The 27,164-nt window shown below is 42.7% G+C and overlaps 2 protein-coding genes across 8 annotated transcripts in view; both read left to right on the top strand.

Moving 5' to 3' along the window:
* Positions 1–4,902, top strand: part of LOC133543384 (uncharacterized) — a 54,747-nt gene extending 49,845 nt beyond the window's left edge. For 5 of the 7 annotated variants that reach the window (XR_009804367.1, XR_009804366.1, XR_009804368.1 and 2 more), the window contains 2 exons: positions 2,520–4,490; positions 4,622–4,902. Coding sequence is in view for 1 of the 7 variants with exons in the window: in XM_061887922.1 (XP_061743906.1) it covers positions 2,520–2,543 (24 nt within the window). In the remaining 6 variants the exon portion in view is untranslated. Of the gene's footprint in view, positions 1–2,519; positions 4,491–4,621 lie in introns of those variants that run through there. The other 2 variants (XR_009804363.1, XM_061887922.1) reach the window with 2 other exon arrangements.
* Positions 4,903–5,096: 194 nt separating this feature from the next.
* LOC133543940 (uncharacterized) overlaps positions 5,097–27,164 on the top strand; it is a 23,656-nt gene continuing 1,588 nt past the window's right edge. Inside the window, exons 1-5 of the mRNA XM_061888873.1 lie at positions 5,097–5,216; positions 10,857–11,561; positions 16,275–16,964; positions 18,362–19,135; positions 19,219–19,344. Coding sequence (XP_061744857.1) covers positions 5,204–5,216; positions 10,857–11,561; positions 16,275–16,964; positions 18,362–19,135; positions 19,219–19,344 — 2,308 coding nt within the window. The 5' untranslated portion in view covers positions 5,097–5,203. The remainder of the gene's footprint in view (positions 5,217–10,856; positions 11,562–16,274; positions 16,965–18,361; positions 19,136–19,218; positions 19,345–27,164) is intronic.

The following is a 27,164-nucleotide window of genomic DNA, read 5'->3' as shown; positions in this document are numbered from 1 at the left end:
GCTCCTGATGGGTGCTGGTTGGCGCCTTGCATGGCAGCTCCCTCCATCAGTGTGTGAATGTGTGTGTGAATGGGTAAATGTGGAAGTAGTGTCAAAGCGCTTTGAGTACCTTGAAGGTAGAAAAGCGCTATACAAGTACAACCCATTTATTTATTTGTGTGAGGATGCCGTGGAAGGGGGCGGAGCCAAGATACCCACACGCCTGTTGGCCCCTCGCCCATCACATTTGTACCATCTGGTATTTTAGCATCGACCACGTGACTGTTTTTATTGTATTTTAATAAATTGTGAACCGGTTAATCATCTTTCCTTATTTTCGACAGCTGCTCTCACTACATTTGGTTCTTAATATTTATATTAGGAGTGGGCAAATTAATGCGTTAATTACGAGTTAACTCATCAATCTATTGACGGCGACAATTATTTTATCGCACATTTGCGTATGTTATTTACATGCTTTTATTTTGTTAACGCCTTTTCTTAACAAGATGGCGTCGCCCGGATAAGCTTCGGCGTCGAGGGGCTCTTGGTAAAGATGGAACATTTGGCAAAAATACCGGACAATTCTGCAAATTTCATGGCTGGCTTACAGCGTGGTCACTCCGGGATCACTTACGACCGCCAGACAATTCTGAATGTGGATAGATCGGGCCGTTTTGGACTGAATGACGCGTGCTTGCTAGACCGGCTAGCTAGCATGGGAATACTTTGCCGTCTACATCCAGCTGCCTGTGAAGCAGCGGAGTATATGTGTTGTCTGTCTATTTATGAATAATGCAGACGAGGAGTATTGGCTGAGTTCTTAACGTTTGCTTTCAGAGCGTGCATATCACAACATACAAGATGCCGTCATGGCGACACACAACCTATACCGGGCTACCGCGCATGCTCGTCACTCCTGTTGCATGCTGGGTAGGGTAGTTCTTTTATTCCCTGGCTCATAACATCACAAATAGTACCATGTATATGCGTTCAGTTTATCAAAGCACCAAGCAAACAATCGGAAAATTCCCATCATATCAATTCCTAGATATGGTCATAATTATTTTAAGTGCACTACGCAGAATAAACACAACACTATTAATATTGCTACTACGGATAATTTGATCAAAAATTCCCTAAAACAGCCCACTACCTATAATATAGGTTTTTTAAACATAAGATCCCTGATTAAAAAAAAAATGTTTCTGCTGTTACCTCAGAAATTGCCTGTTCAGATGTTATGATTGTGGCTCAGAGATTTGTATGTAGATTATATTTATTTTCCATAACAAACAGGATAACTTTAATACCCTGGCAGTGGCAATAAGCTTAAATGTTTGTATTTACATTTTTTGAGTTGATTTTCATAAAATATGCTATTTAATTGCTACTGTTTAACAAGGACTGATTTTAAATTGTGTTTGCACAACGAATGTTTTGGCGCTTTTGTTCATGTGGGAGAATATTCCACTAAAGGTGCACTACACACTACTTTTGAATTCATTATTGGGCTTTGCGTATAAAATGCAGTTTATTGCATTTAATCGGAGAAATAGTGCGATTAACTTTGATTAACATTTTGAATCGTTGCCCAGCCCTAATTTATATTAACAATTTTTATTGGTTTTAAGCAACAACTGTATTAGATTTTAATATTTTTACCACTCTGGACCATCACATATAAACCATTAATTTTGCTGTAACATTTTGGAAACTGAACTGTCAGTTTTTTGCTGTGAAATCTGCAGACATTTTTTTTACAGTGTGTAAAATGTATACATAATTAATACATAATTGCGTAATATTATAAGGCAATTTAGATCTAGATATATTATTCACTATTAGTTCAGCCATAATTGCCATGTGGTCCTTAATGAAAACAAGTTTGACACTGCCAGCATAAATAAATGAACAAAAATACTTTAATTGTAGGTATTATTAATTTTTATACCAATTAGGCATTTATAGAATGATTTATTGTGACGCATTTGAGGGCACAGTATTTGGGAATCACTATATTACACTGTTTTCAAGGTTGCTTTACCTGCTTGAGAGTCACAAATATGAGAGTTTTTACTGTATTACATACTGTATGTATCAAAAGTATCAATATTTCAATTCAACTGGGTCATGTTTTACACAAAATACCCACATATTATTGTTTTAGGGGAACATTGTAATAGTGTGGGACTGCAAATATTTGTATGTGTAGAATGTATTCAAACCAAGTTGTTGTGGGACATGCGCATTCTGCGTCTCTCTCCGCTGCGAGTCCAACCAGAGGACCCGCCGACAGCGCACTCCAGACACGCCCCCGCATTCATCAAGCGGACCGCGCCCACTCTCCGCCGCAGCCGGCTGCAGGACACACCTGTGACTGACGATGAGCAGCATAAAAGACCAGTGGACACAGGGATCCGGGCGGGAACTTAGTTCCAAATGCGTACCGTAAGCAATCACCCTGCTTTATGCAAACCTGCTCTCCCTGTGCCCTGTACCTCTACGTGTTCTCAGTGTCTTCTCCCGTGTCCCCACAGAATCCTCCGTCGCCCGCAAGGTGAGCTGTGCGTCTCACTCTTTTCCCTGGATCTCCCTCTGGATTCTGACTGCCTCCTTTGTACCTCGACTCCTCGCTCGTTTGACCTGAACCCTCTGCCTGCCCCACGGACTTCCGCGTTCTCTTTTGTCAACACTTGGGTAAAACACACTTCAGTTAATTTACACACTTAGACTAACACCATACACTCTAGAGTTTTTGCCACGCTCCATTTACTTAGTATGTTTTCTGTTGATTGATTATTACATATATACATTTGTTAATATAGATATATATATATATATCTATATTAATAAATCTTTGGACATACTGCCACCTGGTGTCCGTTTGCCGTCACGTCCTCCTTAGTAAACCATAACAGTAAGTTCCCGCCAGAAAAATTAAATAGTAGGACCTGACGGCACAGTATTTTTTTGTTGTTGTTGTTGTTTTCATAGCCCCCAGTGACTTTAGCTCTGTCCCAGTGACTTTTTGTTTGTTTTTTTTGGTTTTCTCAACTTTCCTCCTTCCTTTTTGCCCCTGTCACGATGTCTTTTTCCTCCACCATGGACAATTTTTATAGTCCTCAACACTCCGTCAAGGGACTGTTTAATTTCAATACGGGGAGGGATGAATTTGCCCGGCGCCTGGCCACCCACCTCCCACCCTTAGTGACAATTCCTCAGTCAGCTGGAGGCGTTTGGCATCCGCGTTCGGAAGGGGGGGATAGTGCTGGTGACTGTGCTGATGTGGTGGCGCATCTACACCCAGCCAGGCAAACCCCTGCCATACCTATACCATCTGTTTTTCATTTTTGTACTGGTGGCTGTGCTAATGTGGTAGCACAGCTGCAACCAGACAGACTTCCCCCTGCCCGAGATATCCCACCTATCTTCCGTTTTTCCCAGCCGCAGCCACCAGTCCCCTGGCTAGCCTCCGAGCTAGTACCTGTCCCGAAGCTAGCGCCCGAGCTAGCGCCAGTCCCCGAGCTAGCCCCCGAGCTAGCCCCCGAGCTAGCGCCAGTCCCCGAGCTAGCCCCCGAGCTAGCGTCAGTCCCCGAGCCAGCCCCCGAGCTAGCGTCAGCCCCCGAGCTAGTGTCAGTCCCCGAGCCAGCCCCCGAGCTAGCGTCAGTCCCCGAGCCAGCCCCCGAGCTAGCGTCAGTTCCCGAGCCAGCCCCCGAGGTAGCGTCAGTTCCCGAGCCAGCCCCCGAGCTAGCCCCAGTCCCCGAGCTAGCCCCCGAGCCAGCGGCAGTCCCCGAGCTAGCCCCCGAGCTAGCACCAGCCCCTTGGCAAGCCCCTGAGCTAGCACCTGTCCCCAGGCTAGCCTGTGAGCTAGCACCCATACCTAGGCTGGCCCTGACCCCCGCCCCTCAGCCAGTAGCACTGGCTTCAACTCCTCAGCCATCTCCTCGTGTCCGGCGGGCTGCAGCACGGCGCCGCCCACCTCCTTGTGTCCGGCGGTCCTCACTACAGTGCCGTCCACCTCCTCGTGTCCGGCGGCCCGCACCAGGGAACCATTCCCGCCCGCCTTACCGACGGCCAAGACGTCGACCGTTCTTTGGTCGTCCACTTCGCCGGCCGCAGCGGCGGTCCACCCGACGCCGCCACCAGACTTGTCCCCGATGGCTTCTGAGACACTTGGGCTGGCGACCCACCACCAGTTCACCCCTCCACCCTCCCTTGATTTTTGTTCCTGCTTTTGGGGGTGTTCAGATTCTAGGACATCTGGAATCTGTCCATAGGGGGGGGGGATACTGTTGTGGGACATGCGCATTCTGCGTCTCTCTCCTCTGCGAGTCCAACCAGAGGACCCGCCGACAGCGCACTCCAGACACGCCCCCGCATTCATCAAGCGGACCGCGCCCACTCTCCGCCGCAGCCGGCTGCAGGACACACCTGTGACTGACGATGAGCAGCATAAAAGACCAGTGGACACAGGGATCCGTGCGGGAACTTAGTTCCAAATGCGTACCGTAAGCAATCACCCTGCTTTATGCAAACCTGCTCTCCCTGTGCCCTGTGCCCTGTGCCCTGTGCCCTGTGCCCTGTGCCCTGTGCCCTGTACCTCTACGTGTTCTCAGTGTCTTCTCCCGTGTCCCCACAGAATCCTCCGTCGCCCGCAAGGTGAGCTGTGCGTCTCACTCTTTTCCCTGGATCTCCCTCTGGATTCTGACTGCCTCCTTTGTACCTCGACTCCTCGCTCGTTTGACCTGAACCCTCTGCCTGCCCCACGGACTTCCGCGTTCTCTTTTGTCAACACTTGGGTAAAACACACTTCAGTTAATTAACACACTTAGACTAACACCATACACTCTAGAGTTTTTGCCACGCTCCATTTACTTAGTATGTTTTCTGTTGATTGATTATTACATATATACATTTGTTAATATAGATATATATATATATATATATATATATATATATATATATATATATATATATATATATATATATATATATATATATATATAAATTAATAAATCTTTGGACATACTGCCACCTGGTGTCCGTTTGCCGTCACGTCCTCCTTAGTAAACATAACACAAGTTTGATCTTTGAAAATAAAACAAATTATAAACCAGTCCGACAGCTTTGTGTTTCAACTGACAAGAACATGCCCACACCTCAAGAGCAGACGGGTTCTTTCACTTGACAGTGATTTTATTGAAGCAAGACACCAAAAGGAATGGCAGACGAGTGTGAGTATAAATTTATTCTTTATGTTGTTCAATAGTTGCATGAGGACATTGAATTAATCACTAGTGGAATGGATGTTAATCATCTCATCTCAGCAAGCTTTATTAGTTCACGCTCAAATACTTCCAGAGCATCACTGTTCTGACGGCTATAGTCTTTTCAAAAACTTCTAAGAAAATCTGAAAAGTCCACTTACGATCGATTGACTGCCCTGAAAATGCTCTGTTTATGAATAGTTAAATAGGTTTTATGCAGAGGTGGGACCAAGTCATTGTTTTGCAAGTCACAAGTAAGTCTCAAGTCTTTGCCCTCAAGTCACGAGTCAAGACAGGCTAGTCAGAATCAAGTCCAAAGTCAATACTGGAAAGTCTCAAGTCAAGTCCCAAGTCCTGCATTTTGGGTTTCGAGTCATTTCAAATCTTTTTAACCACAGACTAATATATGTACACAGATTGCGTATGCTTTTAAAATGCTGTATGTATTTATTATTAAATAAAACAGTGCTGACATTGCACTTCATAATAGAACTATTAACCAGTTGTTCTAAACATTTAACTCATTCCTTTACAGTATAAACACATTTGAAAAAACAACTGCAACTGTACTTATTTGCACAAAAGTGTTAACATTTTATTTCCATGGAATATTGCATTGTAACCAGTTCATCAGCAGTTATCATGTTGTCACCTTATCTCATTGATCTCATCTCATACATGCAAAATCGAGGTTTGTTGGTAGCGGGGGGGTGTATATTGTATTGTCCCGGAAGAGTCAGTGCTGCAAGGGGTTCTGGGTATTTGTTCTGTTGTGTTGATTTTGTGTTACAGTGCGGATGTTCTCGCGAAATGTGTTTGTCATTCTTGTTTGGTGTGGGTTCACATTGTGGTGCATATTTGTAACAGTGTTAAAGTTGTTTATAAGGCCACCCTCAGTGTGACCTGTATGACTGTTGACCAATTATGCTTTGCATTCACTTGTGTGTGTGTGTAGAATCCGCATATATTACGTGACTGTATGGCAGAAAAGCGGACATGACAACAGGTTGTAGAGGACGCTAAAAGCAGTACCTTTAAGGCACGCCGCCGATATTGTTGTCCGAGTGGAAATCGGGAGAAATTCGGGAGAATGGTTGTCCCGGTAGATTTTCGGGGGGGACACACTGAAATTCGGGAGTCTCCTGAGAAAATCGTGAGGGTTGGCAAGTATTAGAATTAACGGTGAATGCATCGCCGCTGTATAATACCGGCGGGCCAGCTCTCATCCATCCATCCATCCATTTTCTACCGCTTATTCCCTTTCGGGGTCGTGGGGGGCGCTGGCGCCTATCTCAGCTACAATCGGGCGGAAGGCAGGGTACACCCTGGACAAGTCGCCACCTCATCGCAGGGGCCAGCTCTTATGGTAATTTAATATTGTCTCAAGGGCCAAAATCAATTACATTGCGGGCCAAATTTGGCCCGCGGGCCAGAGTTTGACACCCATACTCTATCGCAGGGGTCGGGAACCTTTTTGGCTGAGAGAGCCAAGAATCCAAATATTTAAAAAATGTATTTCCGTAAGAGCCATATGATATTTTTTTCAACACTAAACACAACTAAACGCGTGCATTTTTAAGTAAGACCAACATTTCTAGAGTATAATAGGTCTCTTATTATTTGTAGTAACAATGGTATTCTGAAGCTAACTGTGGAGGGGGCGTGGCCTGCGGCCTGCAGCGAAGCGGGGTGTTGCCAGGACCGGCCTCGAAATCAGCGACAGGTGTGTAGATGGCCCACCTGGGCCTTGTTATCTAATCACCTGTCGCTCTGTTTAGAAGCAGCAGCCACGAGGAGAGACGGGGTTGGTCTGAAGAACCCCCAGGAGGGCAAGCCCTAAATTAACCAATAATAAATAAATCACTTCTTACCCTTAATGCAACTTCTTGAACCAAAAGATGTATGGATTCAAATGCATGAGCATGTTTTATTTTTTGAACAATATTTTCAACACTTTGATTACAGGTGTAATTATTCATTACTTATCGTGTTAAGTAATGTCAGCTCAGATTTATCCGAGAGCCAGATGCAGTCATCAAAAGAGCCACATCTGGCTCGCGAGCCATAGGTTCCCTACCCCTGCTCTATCGTGTCCCCCATCTTGAAACATTCTCCCAACACTTTTAGTAAAATATTATTGTGTGCAGACAAACAGATTGTATATATGTAGCCGAGCTAAGTTTTTTTTAATTTTATTTGTAATTTTTGGTCATTTATTCACATCATTTTCTGTTGTGAACTCCCCCAAAAGTGTCTGTCATTGTAAATAGGTTCCGCTCTATTGTTTTCAATTACATACCTTTTTGTTTCCCGGGGGGGGGGGTGATTTGGCGTTGCACCTGTGTGACCAGCTTCAGTGAGCACTGACTCCTGCAGCTGATAAGTCATGTTTATGTCTCTCTCCCTTTAAATTTTTTATAAACTTTTTGCTTGTCACTTTTAAAGTATTTTTAAAGTGAACACTGTTTTGTGGCATGCTGTTAAGCATGCGGGTTGAATTCTCGAATTTTCGTTTTATTAAAGTGTTGTAAAAAACGAACTTATTTGCTAAATGATGTGTGGATTAGCTTAATGCTAGCCTCAGTTGCTGCGGGGTTTCCTGGTCTAGTGAGTTTGTGCAGGGGTCGAGGGTACTCTGCTGCGTTTGTGTGGACATCTTGTGTGCTGCTGTGCCATTAATGTGTGTGTGTGTGTGTGTGTGTGTTCCCTCTTTCTTTATTCTGTAGTGGAGAGAGATACTGTGGACTGTATGTGACGCCCTTTTCTTTTCGTCCCTATGAAAAAGCTGGTGAATAAATCCTCCTCAACTCGAATCCTGTGTGTTCATCACGAAAAAAAGACACAACGCAGAACAGTGACTGTTACATATAATTACAGTTGTGGAAGGCCATAACACTATCAAATGTTTTTGTAGGCATGACGTCACACCAGGAAGCTGCAAACTTTTGAGGAAGTAGAAAAGAGATTATTTTTCCACTACGCAAAGAAGACACAATGAAGCATAGAGACTCAGGTGTTTTTCTGGATTTTATTAATTGTAGCCAAAAAAAAGAAACCATACAAAAATTGAGGCATGAGAAAATCGAGCTACACCTGTAGTAGTCGGGATGTCAAGGCTCAGATAGTAGAGCAGCCAAGCCAAGAATTTGAGAGATCCCGTTTTGGTCGTTAAGTCCTTGGGCAAGACACTTCAAACACCATGCTCCCAGTGCCGTGGTGTGCCTTGTTTTTCAGAAAACTTGAATGTTTCTACTAGGACAGGGGTAGGGAACCTATGGCTCTAGAGCCAGATGTGGCTCTTTTGATGACTGCATTTGGCTCTCGGATAAATCTGAGCTGACAATGCTTACCAGGACAAGTAATGAATAATTCCACTTGTAATCACAGTGTTAAAAACAACGTTCAAAATATAAAACATTCTCATGCATTTTTATGTTCAAGAAGCTGCGTTAATGGTAAGAAGTAATTTATTTATTATTGGTTAGTGTGGGGCTTGCCCTCTTGGGGGTTCTTCAGACCACCAAGAGCCTGTTTTAGGGTTACAATATTGTTTTATTTTATTCTTCTCTCAGTTGCTTTACAGCAATTGTCTTTTTCTCTTTCTGGCTGCTGCTTATAACAGAGCGACAGGTGATTAGATAACAAGGCCCATGTGGGCCGTCTACGCACCTGTCGCTGATTTTGAGGCCGGTCCTTGCAACATCCCGCTTTGCTGCAGGCCCGCAGGCCACGCCCCCTCCACAGTTAGCTTCAGAATAACAACGTTATTACAAAGAATAAGAGACTTATTATACTCTGGAAATGTTGGTCTTACTTAAAAATGCACGCGTTTAGTTGTGTTCAGTGTTAAAAAAAATATTATATGGCTCTTAGGGAAATACATTTTAAAATATTTGGCTTCTTGGCTCTCTCAGCCAAAAAGGTTCCCGACCCCTGTACTAGGAGTTACAGTTTGGATTTTTTCAGATTTATTTAGAGTTGAATCAAATGATTGTGACTTCTTAAAGGGGCCATACCATGATTTTTATTTTACTACATTTAAATCACTTGCTTGTGGTCTACATAACATGGAATGGTGGTTCTTTGGTCAACATGTTAAAGGCCTACTGAAATGAGATTTTCTTATTCAAACGGGGATAGCAGGTCCATTCTATGTGTCATACTTGATCATTTTGCGATATTGCCATATTTTTGCTGAAAGAATTTAGTAGAAAACATCAACCATAAAGTTCGCAACTTTTGGTCGCTAATAAAAAAAGCCTTGCCTGTACCGGAAGTAGCAGAGGATATGCGCGTGACATCACGGGTTGTGGAGCTCTTCAAATCTGAACATTGTTTACAATCATGGCCACCAGCAACGAGAGCGATTCGGACCGAGAAAGCGACAATTTCCCCATTAATTTGAGCGAGGATGAAATATTTGTGGATGAGGAAAGTGAGAGTGAAGGACTAGAGGGAAAAAAAAAAAAGACGAGGGCAGTGGGAGCGATTCAGATATTATTAGACACATTTACTAGGATAATTCTGGAAAATCCCTTATTTGCTTATTGTGTTGTGTGATTATATATATTATATTATTTAGTGAGATTATATGGTCGTTCCTGTACAACCTGAAGGTCGGCCCCGCACCTTTCTTCAGTACCAGTCGGCAGGTGGTAGCGATGCCCATCTCTGCCCTTCGCAAGGGACCCTCTTCGAAACACAATCTTTCGAAATGATCGCTACATAATACACTGTACTTTGTGTGTGTGGTCCAATCCAACCGTGTTCGCTTGACATCTCTTTTCCATAGTAAAGCTTGACTGTCATCTTTCGGGAATGTAAACAACAAAACACCGGCTGTGTTTGTGTTGCTAAAGGTGGCCAAAATATACCGCTTCCCACCTACAGCTTTCTTCTTTGACGTCTCCATTATGCATTGAACATATTGCCAAAGTTTTAGCAACACAGATGTCCATAATACTGTGGAATTATGCAATGAAAACAGATGACTTATAGCTGGGAACGGTGCTGGAACAAAATGTCCTCTACAATGCGTGACATCACGCGCATCATTCCCCGACGTTTTAGCATGATACCTCCGCGCGAAATGTAAAATTGCAATTTAGTAAACTAAACCGGCCGTATTGGCATGTGTTGCAATGTTAAGATTTCATCATTGATATATAAACTATCAGACTGCGTGGTCGGTAGTAGTGGGTTTCAGCAGGCCTTTAAATACCTAGATTATGTTTTACAGACAGTTTTCCAGCCACTTTGTGATGGTCTAATCAGAATGGGCGTTTTGTGGGCAGTCTTATCTATAAAAATCAAATCTGTTATTGTTAGATTTTATTTTCCATGTTTTACTCTCTTGTGTCTGTGAACAGAATAATGTTGGTAGTATGATCTGCTATAGCTGAGGTCGCAGGAGGAACGGCGCCTCTGCTATACGGTGCTCTAAAATTTGCCTTTGATCAGAACAATTGACCAAATTCTCGAAGATAATTCCCATCCCAACGCCTGACAAAACGTTTCAATCCCAACTGTTTATATCTGAGGAAGGGATAATTATCAGGACTGGTGCACTTCCAATACGGATATTAACTCAAACTTCTTACTTTGCAGTGCACATACCGGAGAGAAGAATGGTCCTGATTGGTGATAGATGGGGTGGTAAAAGCTCCTGTGGCAACACCATACTCAGGAAAGAAAGTTTCGAATGTGGCCGGACGAGAACTTCGCAGTTTGAAATGAGGCATGAAAAAGTAGAGGGACGAAATCTAGTGGTGGTTGATGCCCCGGGATGGACGCCCGCACGGTCTGTCAGAGAGATACCAGAGGGGGAAAAACAACGATTCAAACTAAATGTCTGTAAATGCCTGCCTGGGCCTCACGCTATCCTCCTTGTCATTCCTATTGATTCTGCCTACTCCATCGACCAGAGGAAAACTGTGGAGGAACACATGAAGGTCCTGGGGGAACAGGCATGGAGATACTGCATGGTGTTGTTCACTTGTGGGGACTTTCTGGCAGCGATGACCATTGAACAGCACATCGAGAGTGAGGGCCCACAGCTCAAGTGGGTGATAGAAAAGTGCAAAAACAGGTATCACGTGTTAAACAACAAGGACAAGAGCAACTCATCTCAGGTCACACAGCTGTTAGAGATGATTGATGAGATGGTGGAAGACCACAACGGAGGCTTCTACAAGCTCGACGAGTATACACTTCTCACCATTGAGAAAAAACAGGAAGAAGTGGTTAAAAAGGCCGTCGAGAGAAGGAGGCGGGCAGAAGAGCATAGGAAGCAAATGGAAGTGGTCACTGCGGGTGAGGATTTCACTCTGAAAATCAGTTTTATTTGCTGTAGTTTTCTTTGCAAATTCAAGGCAACATCAGGAAAAAATGTACTTTGACTAGAGCTCTGGTTAGGTATAGTTGCACAGATATACTTTTATACAATTGCTGTTTTTTGTTTACTATGGAACTTTGTCAGGTCGGCCTATAACAGGGGTCGGCAACCTTTACCACTCAAAGAGCCATTTTGACCCATTTTACAAAATACATAAAACAATGGGAGCCACAAAACTCTTTTGAAATTTAAAATGGAATTACACTGCATAAAGAGTTTTTTTTTTGCTTTGTGCTATGTAATAACCAGGGGTCTCAGACACGCGGCCCGCACCTTAATATGAAAATGTAATATTAGTGCGGCCCGCAAGTTTTAAATGAATGCCGCTTAACAGCATCACACTGGCAAACCCTCCCAAATTTTCAGTGAGATTCACGAATTTCAGAGCAACTATTCTCGCGAATGTCTGTTGCCTAACAACATTACTACGGCCGTGCTAGGGAGGCGTTGCCTTTAATCCCCTCTACAACAGGGGTAGGGAACCTATGGCTCGAGAGCCAGATGTGGCTCTTTTGATGACTGCATCTGGCTCTCGGATAAATCTGAGATGACATTGCTTGACACGAAAAGTAATGAATAATTCCACTTGTAATCAAAGTGTGGCCCTGCGATGAGGTGGCGACTTGTCCAGGGTGTAGGACGCCTTCCACCCGATTGTAGCTGAGATAGGCGCCAACGCCCCCCCCCCGCGACCCCAAAAGGGAATAAGCGGTAGAAAATGGATGGATGGATCACAGTGTTAAAAATAGTGTTCAAAATATAAAACATTCTCATGCAATTTTAATCCATCCATCCGTTTTGCTACCGCACCTGTTCAAGAAATGGCGTTAATGGTAAGAAGTTATTTATTTAATAATGGTTAGTGTGGGGCTTGCCCTCCCGGAGGTTCTTCAGACCACCAAGCACCGACAAGAGAGCCTGTTTCAGGGTTACACTATTGTTTTATTTTTCAAAAAGTCTCTCAGTTGCTTTCCAGTAATTGTCTTTTTCTCTTTCGTTCTCGCTCGCGCTCTGGCTCCAGCTCCAACCCCGTCTTTCCTCCAGGCTGCTGCTCATAACAGAGCAACAGGTGATTATTTAACAAGGCCCATGTGGGCCATCTAGGCACCTGTCGCTGATTTTGAGGCCGATCCTGGCAACACCCCGCTTTGCTGCAGGCCACGCCCCCTCCACAGTTAGCTTCAGAATAACAATGGTATTACAAAGAATAAGAGACCTATTATACTCTAGAAATGTTATTCTTACTTAAAAATGCACGCGTTAAGTTCTGTTCAATGTTAAAATATATTATATGGCTCTTACGGAAATACATTTTAAAATATTTGGCTTCTTGGCTCTCTCGGCCAAAAAAGGTTCCCGACCCCTGCTCTACAACATGTACAAATATGTAGCCCAGCCCAGCCACGAGTCGTGTGTGGCTTCTAGAGACACACTTTAACGACTGCAACGCATACTTGTTCAACAGCAATACAGGTTACACTGAGAGTTGTGATATAAACAACATTAACACTGTTACAAGTATGCGCCACACCGTGAACCCACACCAAACAAGAATGACAAACACATTTCTGGAGTACATCCTCACTGTAACACAACATCAACACAACAGAACAAATACCCAGAATCCCATGCATCCCTACCGCTTCCGGGCTACATTATACACCCCCGCAAGCACCAAATCCCCACCGCCTCCGAGCGTCAGTTGCAGTGGGCGGGGTTTGGTGCTAGCGAGGGTGTATAATGTAGCCTGTAAGAGTTAGGGATGCATGGGATTCTGGGTATTTGTTTTGTTGTGTTTATGTTGTGTTACAATGTGGATGTTCTCCCAAAATGTGTTTGTCATTCTTGTTTGGTGTGGGTTCACAGTGTTTAGTAAGAGTGTTAAAGTTCTTTATATCACAACTCTCAGTGTAACCTGTATGGCTGTTGACCAAGTATGCCTTGCAGTCGCTTTCATTTGTCAACAGAAGCTGAATACCGGTCCTACATGTGACTGACTGGCACGCAGATAGCATGGTGAGTCAGCGGGCGCGACGACAGGTTTTACAGGACTGTGAAGGCATTGCCATCAGGGCACACCCTCAACATTATGACTAGGCGAAATTCGGAAAATGTTGGCCCCGGGTGATTACTGTAAGAGGCATTAAACTCTGGAGAGCTCTGCAATTATGCAGTTTAGCCACATTAGGGTGATCAAAGAGCCGCATGCGGCTCCGGAGCCGCGGGTTGCCGACCCCTGGCCTATACTGTGCTAACATTGACAGTAGTAAGCAGACCTAAAAATAATATCATTGCCTCATTTTGGTTATAAATGCACATTTTACAGTCGCCTATGACACAATAACAGGGCTTAAGTCCACATATTCACTACTAAAACGTAAGCATTTACAACCTACTACAACAAGTTTTTTCTAGTTGAAAGTGAATTCTTGTTGGCGAAAATGTGAACATTTCTATTGACACAGATGATATAGCAATGTTTTTTTTCTAGTTTGTAAGGTAAACATTTCAGAGCTTTGTAAGACTGCAAGTCACACAACATAATGTCACCTTTTATGGTGTGGGCCCGATGGTGCGGTCATGTGACTGCAAGGCTCAATTTAATTGGTGAAATGAAGTCAAACGTCACTTGGAAGAAGCCTCCTGACAAGCCAAATCATATGTCTTTACTAACAATAATCAATAGATCAGGGGTCACCAACGCGGTGCCCGCGGGCACCAGGTAGCCCGTAAGGACCAGATGAGTAGCCCGCTGGGCTGTTTTAAAAATAGCTCAAATAGCAGCACTTACCAGTGAGCTGCCTCTATTTTTTAAATGTTATTTATCTACTAGCAAGCTGGTCTCGCTTTGCTCGACATTTTTAATTCTAAGAGAGACAAAACTCAAATAGAATTTGAAAATCCAAGGAAATATTTTAAAGACTTGGTCTTCACTTGTTTAAATAAATTCATTTATTTTTTTACTTTGCTTCTTATAACTTTCAGAAAGACAATTTTAGAGAAAAAATACAACCGTAAAAATGAAATTTAAACACATATACATTTTTACCTTTTAAATTCCTTCTTCTTCTTTTCTGAAAATTTAAAACAATGTTCATGTATTTTTTATTTATTTATTGTAAACAATATTAAGTACATTTTAATTTAATTCTTCATTTTAGCTTCTGTTTTTTTGATGAAAAATATTTGTGAAATATTTCTTCAAACTTATTATGATTAAAATTCCAAAAAATATTCTGGCAAATCTAAAAACTCTGTAGAATCAAATTTAAATCTTATTTCAAAGTCTTTTAAATTTATTTTAATATTTTTGTTCTGGAAAATCTAGAAGAAATAATGATTTGTCTTTGTTAGAAATATAGCTTGGTCCAATTTGTTATATATTCTAACTGTCACGATCCGTGACTCGGATCGTTAATGGTTTTGCCCTATTTATGTCTTTGTTCATGTTTTGTTTCTGGACTCTGCCGATCCTTGTTTGAGCACTTCCTTGTTTGTGTTAGTCACCATGGCAACGTATTGTGTTCTTCCTCACGGGCTCCTGTCACACACCTGTTTCTAATAATTATTTGTGTATTTAAGCCCACCTGGTTCCTTAGTTCGTCCTCGGTCCATTACTTGCTTTTCGCAACACGTCACGCTTTGTATCCTTGTGCCCTCGATTATTTTGTGCTAAGTTCCACCTTAGCTTCACGTGCGTGTGGCACGTCGTTTAATGTTTTCTGTTTCCTGCTACGTTTTTAGCATTAGCTTTCCGTGCATTGGCACGCGCTTTGTTTTTCCCCTTTTTTGCACCAGTGTTATTTTGTTTTATTATATTAAAACGTATTCTTACCTGCAATCCTGCTGACTGGTAGTGTGTGCATCCACGAAGTGGCAACTCCGCGCAACAAGTGCGCCGAACGCGTGACACTAACTAAGTGCAGATTGGATTTTAACCTATTTAAAACATGTCATCAAAATTCTAAAATTAATCTTAATCAGGAAAAATTACTAATGATGTTCCATAAATTATTTTTGGAATTTTTTCAAAAGGATTTAAATTAGGTAGTTTTTCTCTTCATTTTTTTCGGTTGAATTTTGAATTTTAAAGAGCCGAAATCGAAGATAAACTATGTTTCAAAATTTAATTTAAATTTTTTTCGTGTTTTCTCCTCTTTTAAACCGTTCAATTAAGCGTTTTTTTCATCATTTATTTTCCACAAAAACCTTCCGTAAAAGGAAAAAAAATTGTACAACGGAATGACAGACAGAAATACCCTTTTTTTTTTTATATAAATAGATTTATTTATTAAAGGTAAATTGAGCAAATTGGCTATTTCTGGCAATTTATTTAAGTGTGTATCAAACTGGTAGCCCTTTGCATTAATCAGTACCCAAGAAGTAGCTCTTGGTTTCAAAAAGGTTGGTGACCCCTGCAATAGATCATGAACATATATAATGATATGAATACATTTAACAATTGGAATGAAATACAATGTAAAAACTATATTGCAATAAAACTAGTCTGACGAGTACAATTTATTCACTTCTGTGACTTATCTCATTTAATAGGATTTAAAAGCTAATCAGGGGCTTAATTTGTTAAAACACCAGCATTGATCTTTTCCGTTTTTTTTCTTGACATACAGAAATAAGCATCCGGAATCTTCAGATCGTTCTCCTGGGGAGTCGGTTCGTCGGGAAAACCTCCGTAGGAAACACCATCTTGGGAGTCAAAGAGCATGAAAGGGGAAGGACAACTCAGTCGCTGGTCCAACACGGCTCTGTAGGTTGGACGAAGATAACAATTGTGGACACGCCAGGCTGGTGGAAAAGCTTTGCTGCCTGCAACACTCCAGAAGTGATCAAGGATGAGGTGAAGAAGAGCATCTTCATGTGTCCTCCAGGTCCCGATGTATTCCTCTTCGTGATAGATGCAGAATCCTCCTTCAACGGCAAGCACCTGGATGCAGCCACCACTCATGTAGAGCTGCTGGGGGAGGGCGTGTGGAACCACACCATGGTAGTTTTCACCAGGGGTGATTGGCTGGGAGGGCGCACCATAGAGGAATACATTGAGGGAGAGGGGAAAGCCCTACAGTCTCTGGTGGATCGATGCGGCAACAGATATCATGTTCTGGACAACATCTATGAAGATGATGGCACTCAGGTCAACCAGCTGATGGAAAAAATTACTGTGACAATAGCAGGGAACCAAGGCCGACAATTTGTACCCGATAACCAGATGCTGAGGGCCCTGATGGAGAAAACAAGACAAGTAGAAGAGGCTGCCAAGCTGAGGCAAAGCCAAGTGAAGGCTACACGAGCAGTCGGGAAAGGTACTGCTCGCCCTGTCTCATTTGTTAATGCACTTTGGCTGGTCCAGAAATAGCTATACTATTTGGCGTTCTGGACCGAATTTTCTATAATAAAGGGTAAATGCGGAGCAGGTTCCTGGTATAATCACTCTATGCCGATCAAAATGGCTTTGACCGCATTTATGTCAAATTAGATGTGCATTGTTAATAACTGTGGAGAGGCGTAGCCGAAGGGCCGACGGCGGGGCAGGGCAAGCCATAGCCCTACGCAAGATGGCGGCCAGGAGGCGGAGGATGCGGAGGAACGGAGAGGCGGGGCGTGCCGGGAGCGACGCCGCGGCGATCGAGATCAGATGCCTGGCTCACACACCGGCTCACAATCTGCCTATCTCCTCTCAGCGTATAAAAGGGGAGAAAGAGGAAAGATCAAAAGAGAGGAGTTGGAGTGTCCCCAGCACTACAGGAGCAACGATCAGAGAGTGAGCCAAAGAGCGACAGAGAGCAGCACAGACGAAGGCGACAAAAACGGCAGCTGAAAAGCAGACCAGAGCGAGCAGCGGAGGAGGAGCTGAAAGAGCGAGCGACCGACACTGCAGCCTTTATTGAAAGATAAAGAGTCAAACTTGTGCAAAGCGATGTCGTTCCTGAATGGTCCACGCAACCCACACGACGACGGCTTAAGGCTGTCACATTTGGCACCAGACGTGGATGGACCATCGGAGGCAAGGGAGGACGATTTCCTCTGGGCGAACTGGTGGAAACCAGCCGACAGAATTGCTCGCTCCTGCAAGCGCTGGTGGACCAGGGGGTGCGGGAGGCGGCGAATGCCCCCCCAAAGAAGTAACGGAGGAGCACAACAAAGAAGACAGCAGTGGGGGCTTAGCTGAGGCTTCACACCGGGAAGGCGGGGCTTGTGAGGCTGCAGTGGCGTCTGCAAGCCAGCAGGGCGAGCTGTCGGCTCTTCGGCTCGCTCTCTGATCGTTGCTCCTGTAGTGCTGCGAACACTCCAACTCCTCTTTTTTGATCTTTCCTCCTTCTCCCCTTTTATACGCTGAGAGGAGATAGGCAGATTGTGAGCCACGCACCTGATCTCGATCGCCGCGGCGTCGCTCCTGGCACGCCGCGCCTCTTCTTTCCGCCGCATCCTCCGCCTCCTGGCCGCCATCTTGAGTAGGACTATGGCTTGCCCTGCCCTGCCCAGCCGTCGGCCCTTCGGCTCCGCCTCTCCACAGTGACATTTGGAGCCTCTTAAGTTTCTACTCGTAAAATCAAACCCTAACATTAAAGATGGGGCTACAAACAAAATATTGTCTAAAGCCAGAAAAAAGCCTTGCTAAGTGAGTCAATGTGTGGTTCTAAGTAAAGTATTGTCGGCAACATGTGCTGTAATCCAACTTTTTTTTACTGTTTCCTCCTAGGTTCTACCTACAAGTTAAAAGAGCTTAGAATTATGATACTTGGTCAAAAGATGGCTGGAAAGACCTCCGTAGCAAATTACCTCTTGGGAAACTCTGTGTTCCCCACCCATCCAAACAGAAAGTGCAATGTGCAGACAGTGCAGGTTGCTGACAGAGAAGTCACAGTGGTCGACACAATTGGATGGCATTGCGAGTCCTTCCATAGCTGCAAGGAGCAGGACCAAGAACTAGTCAACGGTCTAACGTTGAGCCCAAATGGTGTCCATGCAGTTCTGATAGTGATCCCATTGGACCTGAAATTCAAGGAGGATGAGCAGGATGCCCTTGAGGATCACATGAAGCTCTTTGGTGACCTTGTCTGGAACCATACCATTGTTTTGTTCACAAACACGGACATCCTGGCAGATATATCTCTGGAGGAGTACGTTGAGAGAGAGCCCCATGCGCTAAAGTGGCTGTTGGACAAGTGTGAAAACAAATATCACACTTTGAATACAACAAAGAAAGCAGGTGTGAACCAGGTCACCCAACTGTTTGAGAAGATAGAGGAGATGTCAGCAAAGAACAAGGGCCACATTTTCCGCCCTGACAGGAATGAAATCAATCAAAGGATTGAAGAAAAGTTCCAAAAGAAAAAACTAATAAATAGTCTTGAGGACTCAATGAAGGCGGTGTGCAGAAGTCAGGAGTTGCAGCTCCTGGAATTATTCAAGAAGAAGCTTCTTGCTCTGCACAAGGACATAACAGACATTCATTTATTTCCAAAGCATCTGAGTGAGTACCATTAAATTCAATGAATAATCCACTGAATTTTCCACTGTTTTTTATGTTTTTTCTTGATGTTTTTCATGACTAAGGCGTCAGCAAAAAGGACAAGGACAAGAAGAAGAATGTGCTGTCAAGCATTGTTGAAGAGATGAACGAGCTGGATAAGACCATTAAGCGATTAAGAGACAGCAGTATGTCCTTCCTGCAGCCTACGAGTATGTAAACTTTTTTATCAGTACCACAACTTACAGGCGGTATTGGTTCTATGACCAAGCTTATATCTCAAAACACCCGTAACGCAATTTAACGCCAATCATTGAAATTAACTGAAATCCATTTAATCGATGTTTGCCCCTCTTAATCCGTTAAATTTTGGCATGTAACATGCCTTTTAAAAAGGAAAATTTACTTTCAGGTGTGAAATGTTGTTTGAAAAACAATGCAATAGAATGTACTACTAACAACTACAGTAGATCTGAGTTGGTTGGTCGGTTGATTTATTTGAACACACACACACATATATATACTGTATATATATATAAACATATATATATTTATATACACGTTGGGTTGGGAAAGGCTATATCATCTCTACAAGCCTGTTTTGCAGGTTTCCCTGCTCATCAGGGGAATTTATTGAAGTGTCTGTGGCTGTTACATAAATATATAGGGTACATTACATGGGGGTGTGGCCATTGTTGCACAATAGCGCTTTGCTTCTGTGTCGGCATGATGAGACCAGTTTGTTGTGTTTGTTTAAAGTGGACATGCTGGGGTAGACAAAAAAAATTTCAGGCAGAGGTTACATCTTCTAGCTGCACTGTTGTATGTTGAGCACTCAACCTAACACCACATTACAATATGTACACCGCAAAAGCAACCACCCGCTTGTCACAATCAGGAACATCCCAGCCGGCATCAACAGGAGACTGTCAGTCCTGTCATCAGACAGGGAATCATTCAACCGAGCAACACCTCCAAACCAGAAAGCACTCAATGAAAACGGATACCAATTCACCCTCCGATACGACACACCAGCAACTAAAACGAGAAAAAACAGGAAACACGACAACATACTCTGGTGCAACCACCCATTCAGCAAAAAGGTCAGCACGAACATCGGACACAAATTCCTCGTACTCATTGACAAGCACTTTCACAAAAAACATGTACTCAGGAAAATATTCAACAGGAACAACTTGAAACTTAGCTACAGCTGCATGATGAATATCAAACAAACCATTGAATCACACAACAAAAATATCCTGAGCACTCACAGACAAGCAACCGCTAACGACTCTAACTCCACAGATAGTTGCAATTGCAGACAAAGGATTACCTGCCCACTCAACGGAAATTGCTTAAACACATCACTTGTTTACCAAGCCAGCGTCACCCGCAAGGATAACTCAAACACAGAGACTAACATTGGATTCACAGAAAACCCCTTTAAAACCTGTTATAACAACCACACAGCATCATTTCGTAGGCCTCAACTCAAGAACTCTACAGACCTGAGTAAATAGATATGGACTCTTATAGACAGTACAATTGTTCATGCCATACTTGCCAACGTTTAGACCTCCGATTTCGGGAGGTGGGGGGTGGAGCCTGGTTGGGGGCGTGGTTAAGAGGGGAGTAGTATATTGACAGCTGTTGTGTGCGCAGTTGTGCACTGCACTTTCTAAAAGCCGTAGATGTTATAGTCACGTATGCATGATTGATTGATTGATTGAAACTTTTATTAGTAGATTGCACAGTACAGTACGTATTCCGTACAATTGACCACTAAATGGTAACACCGCAATAAGTTTTTCAACTTTTTTAAGCCAGGGTCCACGTTAATCAATTCATGGTACAAATATATACTATCAACATAATACAGTCATCACACAAGTTAATCATCATAGTATATACATATCATTATTTACAATCCGGGGGGTGGGATGAGGAGTTTTGGTTGATATCAGTACTTTAGTCATTAACAATTGCATCAACAGAGAAATGGACATTGAAACAGTGTAGGTCTTACTTAGTAGGATACATCCAGCAGAGAACATAATGAGTTCAGATAGCATAAGAATAAGTATATACATTAGAAATTCATTCGATTATTTACATTAGGTTATTTACAATCCGGGGAAATGGGATGTGAATGGAGGAGGATTAGTAAAGGGTTGAAATTGCCTGGAGGTGTTGTGGTGCATGTACAGTAGATGGCAGTATTGTCTTGTTTAAGAGTGTCACATGCTGTTTACGTTAGACAAACTGTCTTATGGTAGACGTAAATGTGACTGCTGTTGTTGTGTGTTGTTGCCGCGCTGGGAAGACGTTAATGAAACTGCCTAACAATAAACCCACATAAGAAACCAAGAACTTGCCCTCGATCATTCTACAGTTATAACGTCATTGGGCAGATACGGTGTTTATAATGTGGGAAAGCGGAGGTAAAAACACGCTGTCCTCACTCAGGTCCGCATGGAGCTGGAGGGGGCGTGGCCTCCAGCTCCGCCCGAATTTCGGGAGATTTTGGGGAGAAAATTGGTCCCGAGAGGTTTTTGGCAAGTATGGTTCACGCCATAACATGGGGAATTGTCGTATTACATACCACCCCAGCATGTCCACTATAAACAAACGCAACAAGCTGGTCTCATCATGCCGACGCAGAAGCAAGGCGCTATTGTGCAACAATGGCCACACCCCCATGTAAAGTACCCTATATATACATGTAACAGCCACAGACACTTCAATAAAATCCCCTGACGAGCAGGGAAACCTGCAAAACAGGCTTGTAGGGATGATATAGCCTCTTGTGTTTTTTCCTGACTCAACGTATATTCCGCTCTACCCCGATATTGAGCATATATATATATATATATATATGTATATATATATATATATATATATATATATATATATATATATATATATATATATATATATATATATATATATATATATATATATATATATATATACAGTTTCAAAATAATGCATCACATTTTTTACATTTCTGTACTTGTCCAAAAAGGATTAGGAAGAAGCAATGCTTATTTATCTTTCTCACTTAATATCAATTACTAACACGTTTACTCCGTGTACTCAGTTTGTACACATTTCCAACATTTCACACATTTAATGTTCTTCGCCACTCACGGGAAAGTTCTGCTTTCCCTCGAGATGAATGGAGTACTGTAATAATAATGCACGGCACTTACCTTGGAGATGGATTTCTACAGTATCTCCTTCCAGCTAGGGCTGGGCGATATATAGATATACTAGGTATATCACGGGTATGTCTCTGTGCGATATAGAAAATGACTATATCGTGATATTCGAGTTTACGTTCTCACGCAGTTGCTTTTAGCTTCTGGCATTACGCTACAGGCTTTTCTTCGCTCTTTCCCGTCTCTCCTTCTCCCAGACAGCAAGCGCACCTTCTTACATACGTCACATACTGTCACGTCATACGTCATATACGTATACGCCCTCGCGGAGCAGAGAGGTAGCAGCATGGGTAACGTTAGCTGTGATGCTAGCGGAGCCGTGCCAGTGGTAATGCGAGAGAAAGAAGGTGCGAATCTGGTAAAAATTAAGGAAGAATTGATTCCTAACAAAAACAGCAGGGCGGTAGTTTGGCTTCAAGTGCGAATATGTCGAACAGCCAACCGTAATTTGTCAAGTGTTGCTACAAAAAGTAGCATTACTGCTAATATGTAGCATCATTTAAACAGGCATCTCCTAGAAAATAAAGAGTGCTTACTCCGCATGTCAACATCTCCATTCAATGCCACACGCCCACCAAATCATGCACAAAAGTGCACTTTATTTGTTTTAAACTATTGTTGTGGCATTCTGTACAAAAAGTGCACTTTAATTTAATGTTTTTTTGATATGTCATCTTAGTGACATCATGCACAAAAGTGCACTAATAGCTCGTTTTAAAATGTCTCTGACAATCTTGCACTTTCTGTTTTGGAAATGACATGAATGTGTGTGCCAATGTGTGTGCCACTGTTTAATAACTGTTTAATAGATACAGTTTTGGTCAATTGACTTAGTTTAAAATGAGCATTTATGTAGTATGAACAATGTTTTAATGTAAACAAATAGACTCCTCATACTGTTGTTATTATATGCATCAAGTGTTCATTCAAGGCCAAGGCAAAATATCGAGCTATATATTGTGTATCGCGACATGGCCTAAAAATATCGAGATATTAAAAAAATGGCCATATCGCCCAGCCCTACTTCCAGCTGCTTTTCTGTTAAATACACTAGCCCAGTGGTTCTCAACCTTTTTTCAGTGATGTAGCCCCTGTGAACATTTTTTGATTTAAGTACCCCCTAATCAGAGCAAAGCATTTTTGGTTGAAAAAAAAAAAGATAAAGAATTATTAGGGTTATACTTGTATAGCGCTTTTCTACCTTCAAGGTACTCAAAGCGCTTTGACACTACTTCCACATTTACCCATTCACACACACATTCACACACTGATGGCGGGAGCTGCCATGCAAGGCCCTAACCATGAACCATCAGGAGCAAGGGTGAAGTGTCTTGCTCAATGACTCAACAGACATGACGAGGTTGGTAGAAGGTGGGGATTGAACCAGGAACCCTCAGGTTGCTGGCACGGCCACTCTCCCAACTGCGCCACGCACTACGTCATCACTTTCTGATTTATTAAATTGTATAACAGTGCAAAATACTGCTCATTTGTAGTGGTCGTTCTTGAACTATTTGGAAAAAAAAACTTAAAAAAAAAAAACTTGTTGAAAAATAAAATAGTGATTCAATTATAAATAAAGATTTCTACTCATAGAAGTAATCATCAACTTAAAACAGGGGTGTCAAACTCAAATACAAAGTGGGCCAACATTTAAAATTGAACAAAGCGGCGGGCTAAAGTTGAACCAATTAACCTTTTAATAGGGACGCAAAAAAGTTTTGCATTGAATATTGAACAAGCAAGCCTTATATAACTTTATAGTGACATGCAAACTCGAGTTTCAAATAATAATATTAATAAAAAAATAAATTCAATGGCGTATCAAATAAAATTTAAATAAAAATGTATGCCTCTTTTCTATTGGCAGACTTCTCAGTTAAATATCAAAATAAACTTTTTTCACAGGCTAAAAATAAATTTGAAAATAAAATAACAATAATAAATGAATCAAGCATTCAAGTCTTGAAGTAGCAATAGAAAGTGCACAAATAAAACGTTAATTATTGCTCAGCTGATTTGCTTTAACACTAAATATGAAAAAAGCAACACTTATATAACTTAACAGTGCAAAATCTTAATAGTGGTGGTAGTGGAGGGTGTATATTGTAGCGTCCCGGAAGAGTTAATGCTGCAAGGGGTTCTGGGTATTTTGTTTGTTGTGTCACGGTGTGGATTTTCTCCCGAAATGTGTTTGTCATTCTTGTGTGGTGTGGGTCCACAGTGTTGCGCATATTTGTAACAGTGTTAAAGTTCTTTATACGGCTACCCTTAGTGTGACCTGTATGGTTGTTGACCAAGTATGCCTTTCATTCACTCGTGTGTGTTTAAAAGCCGCATAGATTATGTGATTAGGCCGGCACGCTGTTTGTATGGAGTAAAAGCGGACGTGACGACAGGTTGTAGAGAACGCTTTAAGGCACGCCCTCAATATTGTTGTCCGGGTGGAAATCGGCTGGAATTCCAAGGGTCAAATTAAATTACACTGCGGGCCAAATGTAATGTTAATTTGATATTGCCTCAAGGGCCAAATTAATTTACAAGCCGGGCCAAATTTGGCCCGCGGGCCAGAGTTTGACACCCATGACTTAAAGTGTCCTCTTTGGGGATTGTAATAGAGATCCATTTGGATTCATGAACTTAATTCTAAACATTTCTTCACAAAAAAGGAAATCTTCAACATCAATATTTATGGAACATGTCCACAAAAAATCGAGCTGTCAACACTGAATATTGCATTGTTGCATTTCTTTTCACAGTTTATGAACTTACATTCATATTTTGTTGAAGTATTACTCAATAAATATATTTATAAAGGATTTTTGAATTGTTGCTATTTTTAGAATATTTTAGAAAAATTTCACGTACCCCTTGGCATACCTTCAAGTACCCCCAGGGGTACGCGTACCCCCATTTGAGAACCACTGCACTAGCCTCCCTGTTAGCGGCCACATGTCTATGGCGGCAACTTACCGATAGCAGCCACAAAACGTGCCAAAATTCCACCGAGTGCATATTGACTAGGGTTGGGTATTGTTTGAATTCGAACGATTCCGATTCCAATTCCGATTCTTTGTTTTAAATTCGATTCCTGACAATTCTCGATTCCGATTTTTCTTGTACCATCAATATGTTTGACAGGTAGTCCCTGGAAGGTGGTATGTATTTTGGGTTGAGAGTTTTCACCATATCCCTGCAAACATAAAGACACATGTGATGTCGCTGTTACCGTTTAGCCCAGTATCAATTAGCTTAGCTCTAACGTTTTTGCTTAACTAACCTAAATGTTGGAGATTCCACTTCTGAAAAGGGATGCAGTCTTTTGACTATGCGACCTTTCTGTGGCACTCTTCCGTCTGTGGCACCGACATCTTCCCCATTGCCGCTACGGTGAACGGAGTACGCTGAGCACATCGCGGAGCCTGGCTAGCAGGTTGTAAATTGTCTATGAAAAAATACGCGGGCTAATTTGTTAGCTGCCTCAACGTTGGCGCAAAATGCATTATTTATTGCATATATATTGTTTTACTCACCGGATTTGAACTGCAGTGCAGTCACCGAGGAGCCAGTTTGGGCGTCGGAGCCGGAGCCAGAGGAAGAGGCAGAGGAGGACGGACGGCGCATTTATTTGTACTCCATGAACTCGGAGGTGATTCATCATGTTCGACGTGCACCCTCCTAAGCACGAAACAGTCCAGTCGCACGTGTTACATTTCGCCGATATTTCATATTTTTTTGTAAAATAAAGCCACACTTTCGACCGCCGACGCCCGCTATCCATGCTTGACTGACTCGCTTGGCTACATAGGCTCGGCTCTGCTAACACTTCCGGCGGTGGGCGTTTCTTCGTTGGTGTTCAGCGGCTTCTTCTTCTGGGGCGGTATAGCTTCTTCTTCCGGGGCGGTATAGCTCGGTTGGTAGAGCGACCGTGCCAGCAACTTGAGGGTTGCAGGTTCGATCCCCGCTTCCGCCATCCTAGTCACTGCCGTTGTGTCCTTGGGCAAGACACTTTACCCATCTGCTCCCAGTGCCACCCACACTGGTTTAAATGTAAAAATTAGATATTGGGTTTCACTATGTAAAGCGCTTTGAGTCACGAGAGAAAAAGCGCTATATAAATATAATTCACTTCACTTCCGGGTCGGCGGACTTATTCTTTTTTTCCGGTCGACGGACTGGGTATCGAAACTAGGAATCGAAATTTAAACTTTTGAACGATTCCGGGAGAATCGGAAAGTTAGTCCCGGTTCCAATCGATACTCGATACCTAACCCTAATATTGACTGCATCAGTACTTAGCATTTTACGATAGAAGTCTAATATCCACTTCACTTTGCATTTTTGCTCTCCTCTGGTTTGATGCACTACCCCCAGGGAAGTGTACCTCGCGCTTTGTAACATAATGAAAGGAGCCAGTCTGAAAAATAACTAATTACCTTATTCTTCCTTGTGTACAGGAAGCTGAAGCTCAGTCACGCACGCAGGCTACTGCACCCTTTCGCTGAGCTTGTGTGATGTAACTACTTTTCAAGCAACCGTTTTGTTAACCAACCAAGTGTACCCCGCCTTCCGCCCGATTGTAGCTGAGATAGGCGCCAGCGCCCCCCGCGACCCCAAAAGGGAATAAGCGGTAGAAAATGGATGGATGGATGTACGTTTTTCATTAGTTAACTGAAATGCGTCCGTACCATAAAACATTACAGGGAACGTCAGAAACCGAGGACCACCACCGCTGTTAGAATCAGCTGTCATCATTAAAGGGGAACATTATCACAATTTCAAAGGGGTTAAAAACAATAAAAATCAGT

The sequence above is a fragment of the Nerophis ophidion genome, linkage group LG26 (assembly GCF_033978795.1).
Source record: "Nerophis ophidion isolate RoL-2023_Sa linkage group LG26, RoL_Noph_v1.0, whole genome shotgun sequence".
NCBI lineage: Eukaryota > Metazoa > Chordata > Actinopteri > Syngnathiformes > Syngnathidae > Nerophis > Nerophis ophidion.
The sequence above is the reverse complement of the archived record's forward strand: the minus strand, read 5'-3'. Positions and strand labels throughout refer to the sequence as shown.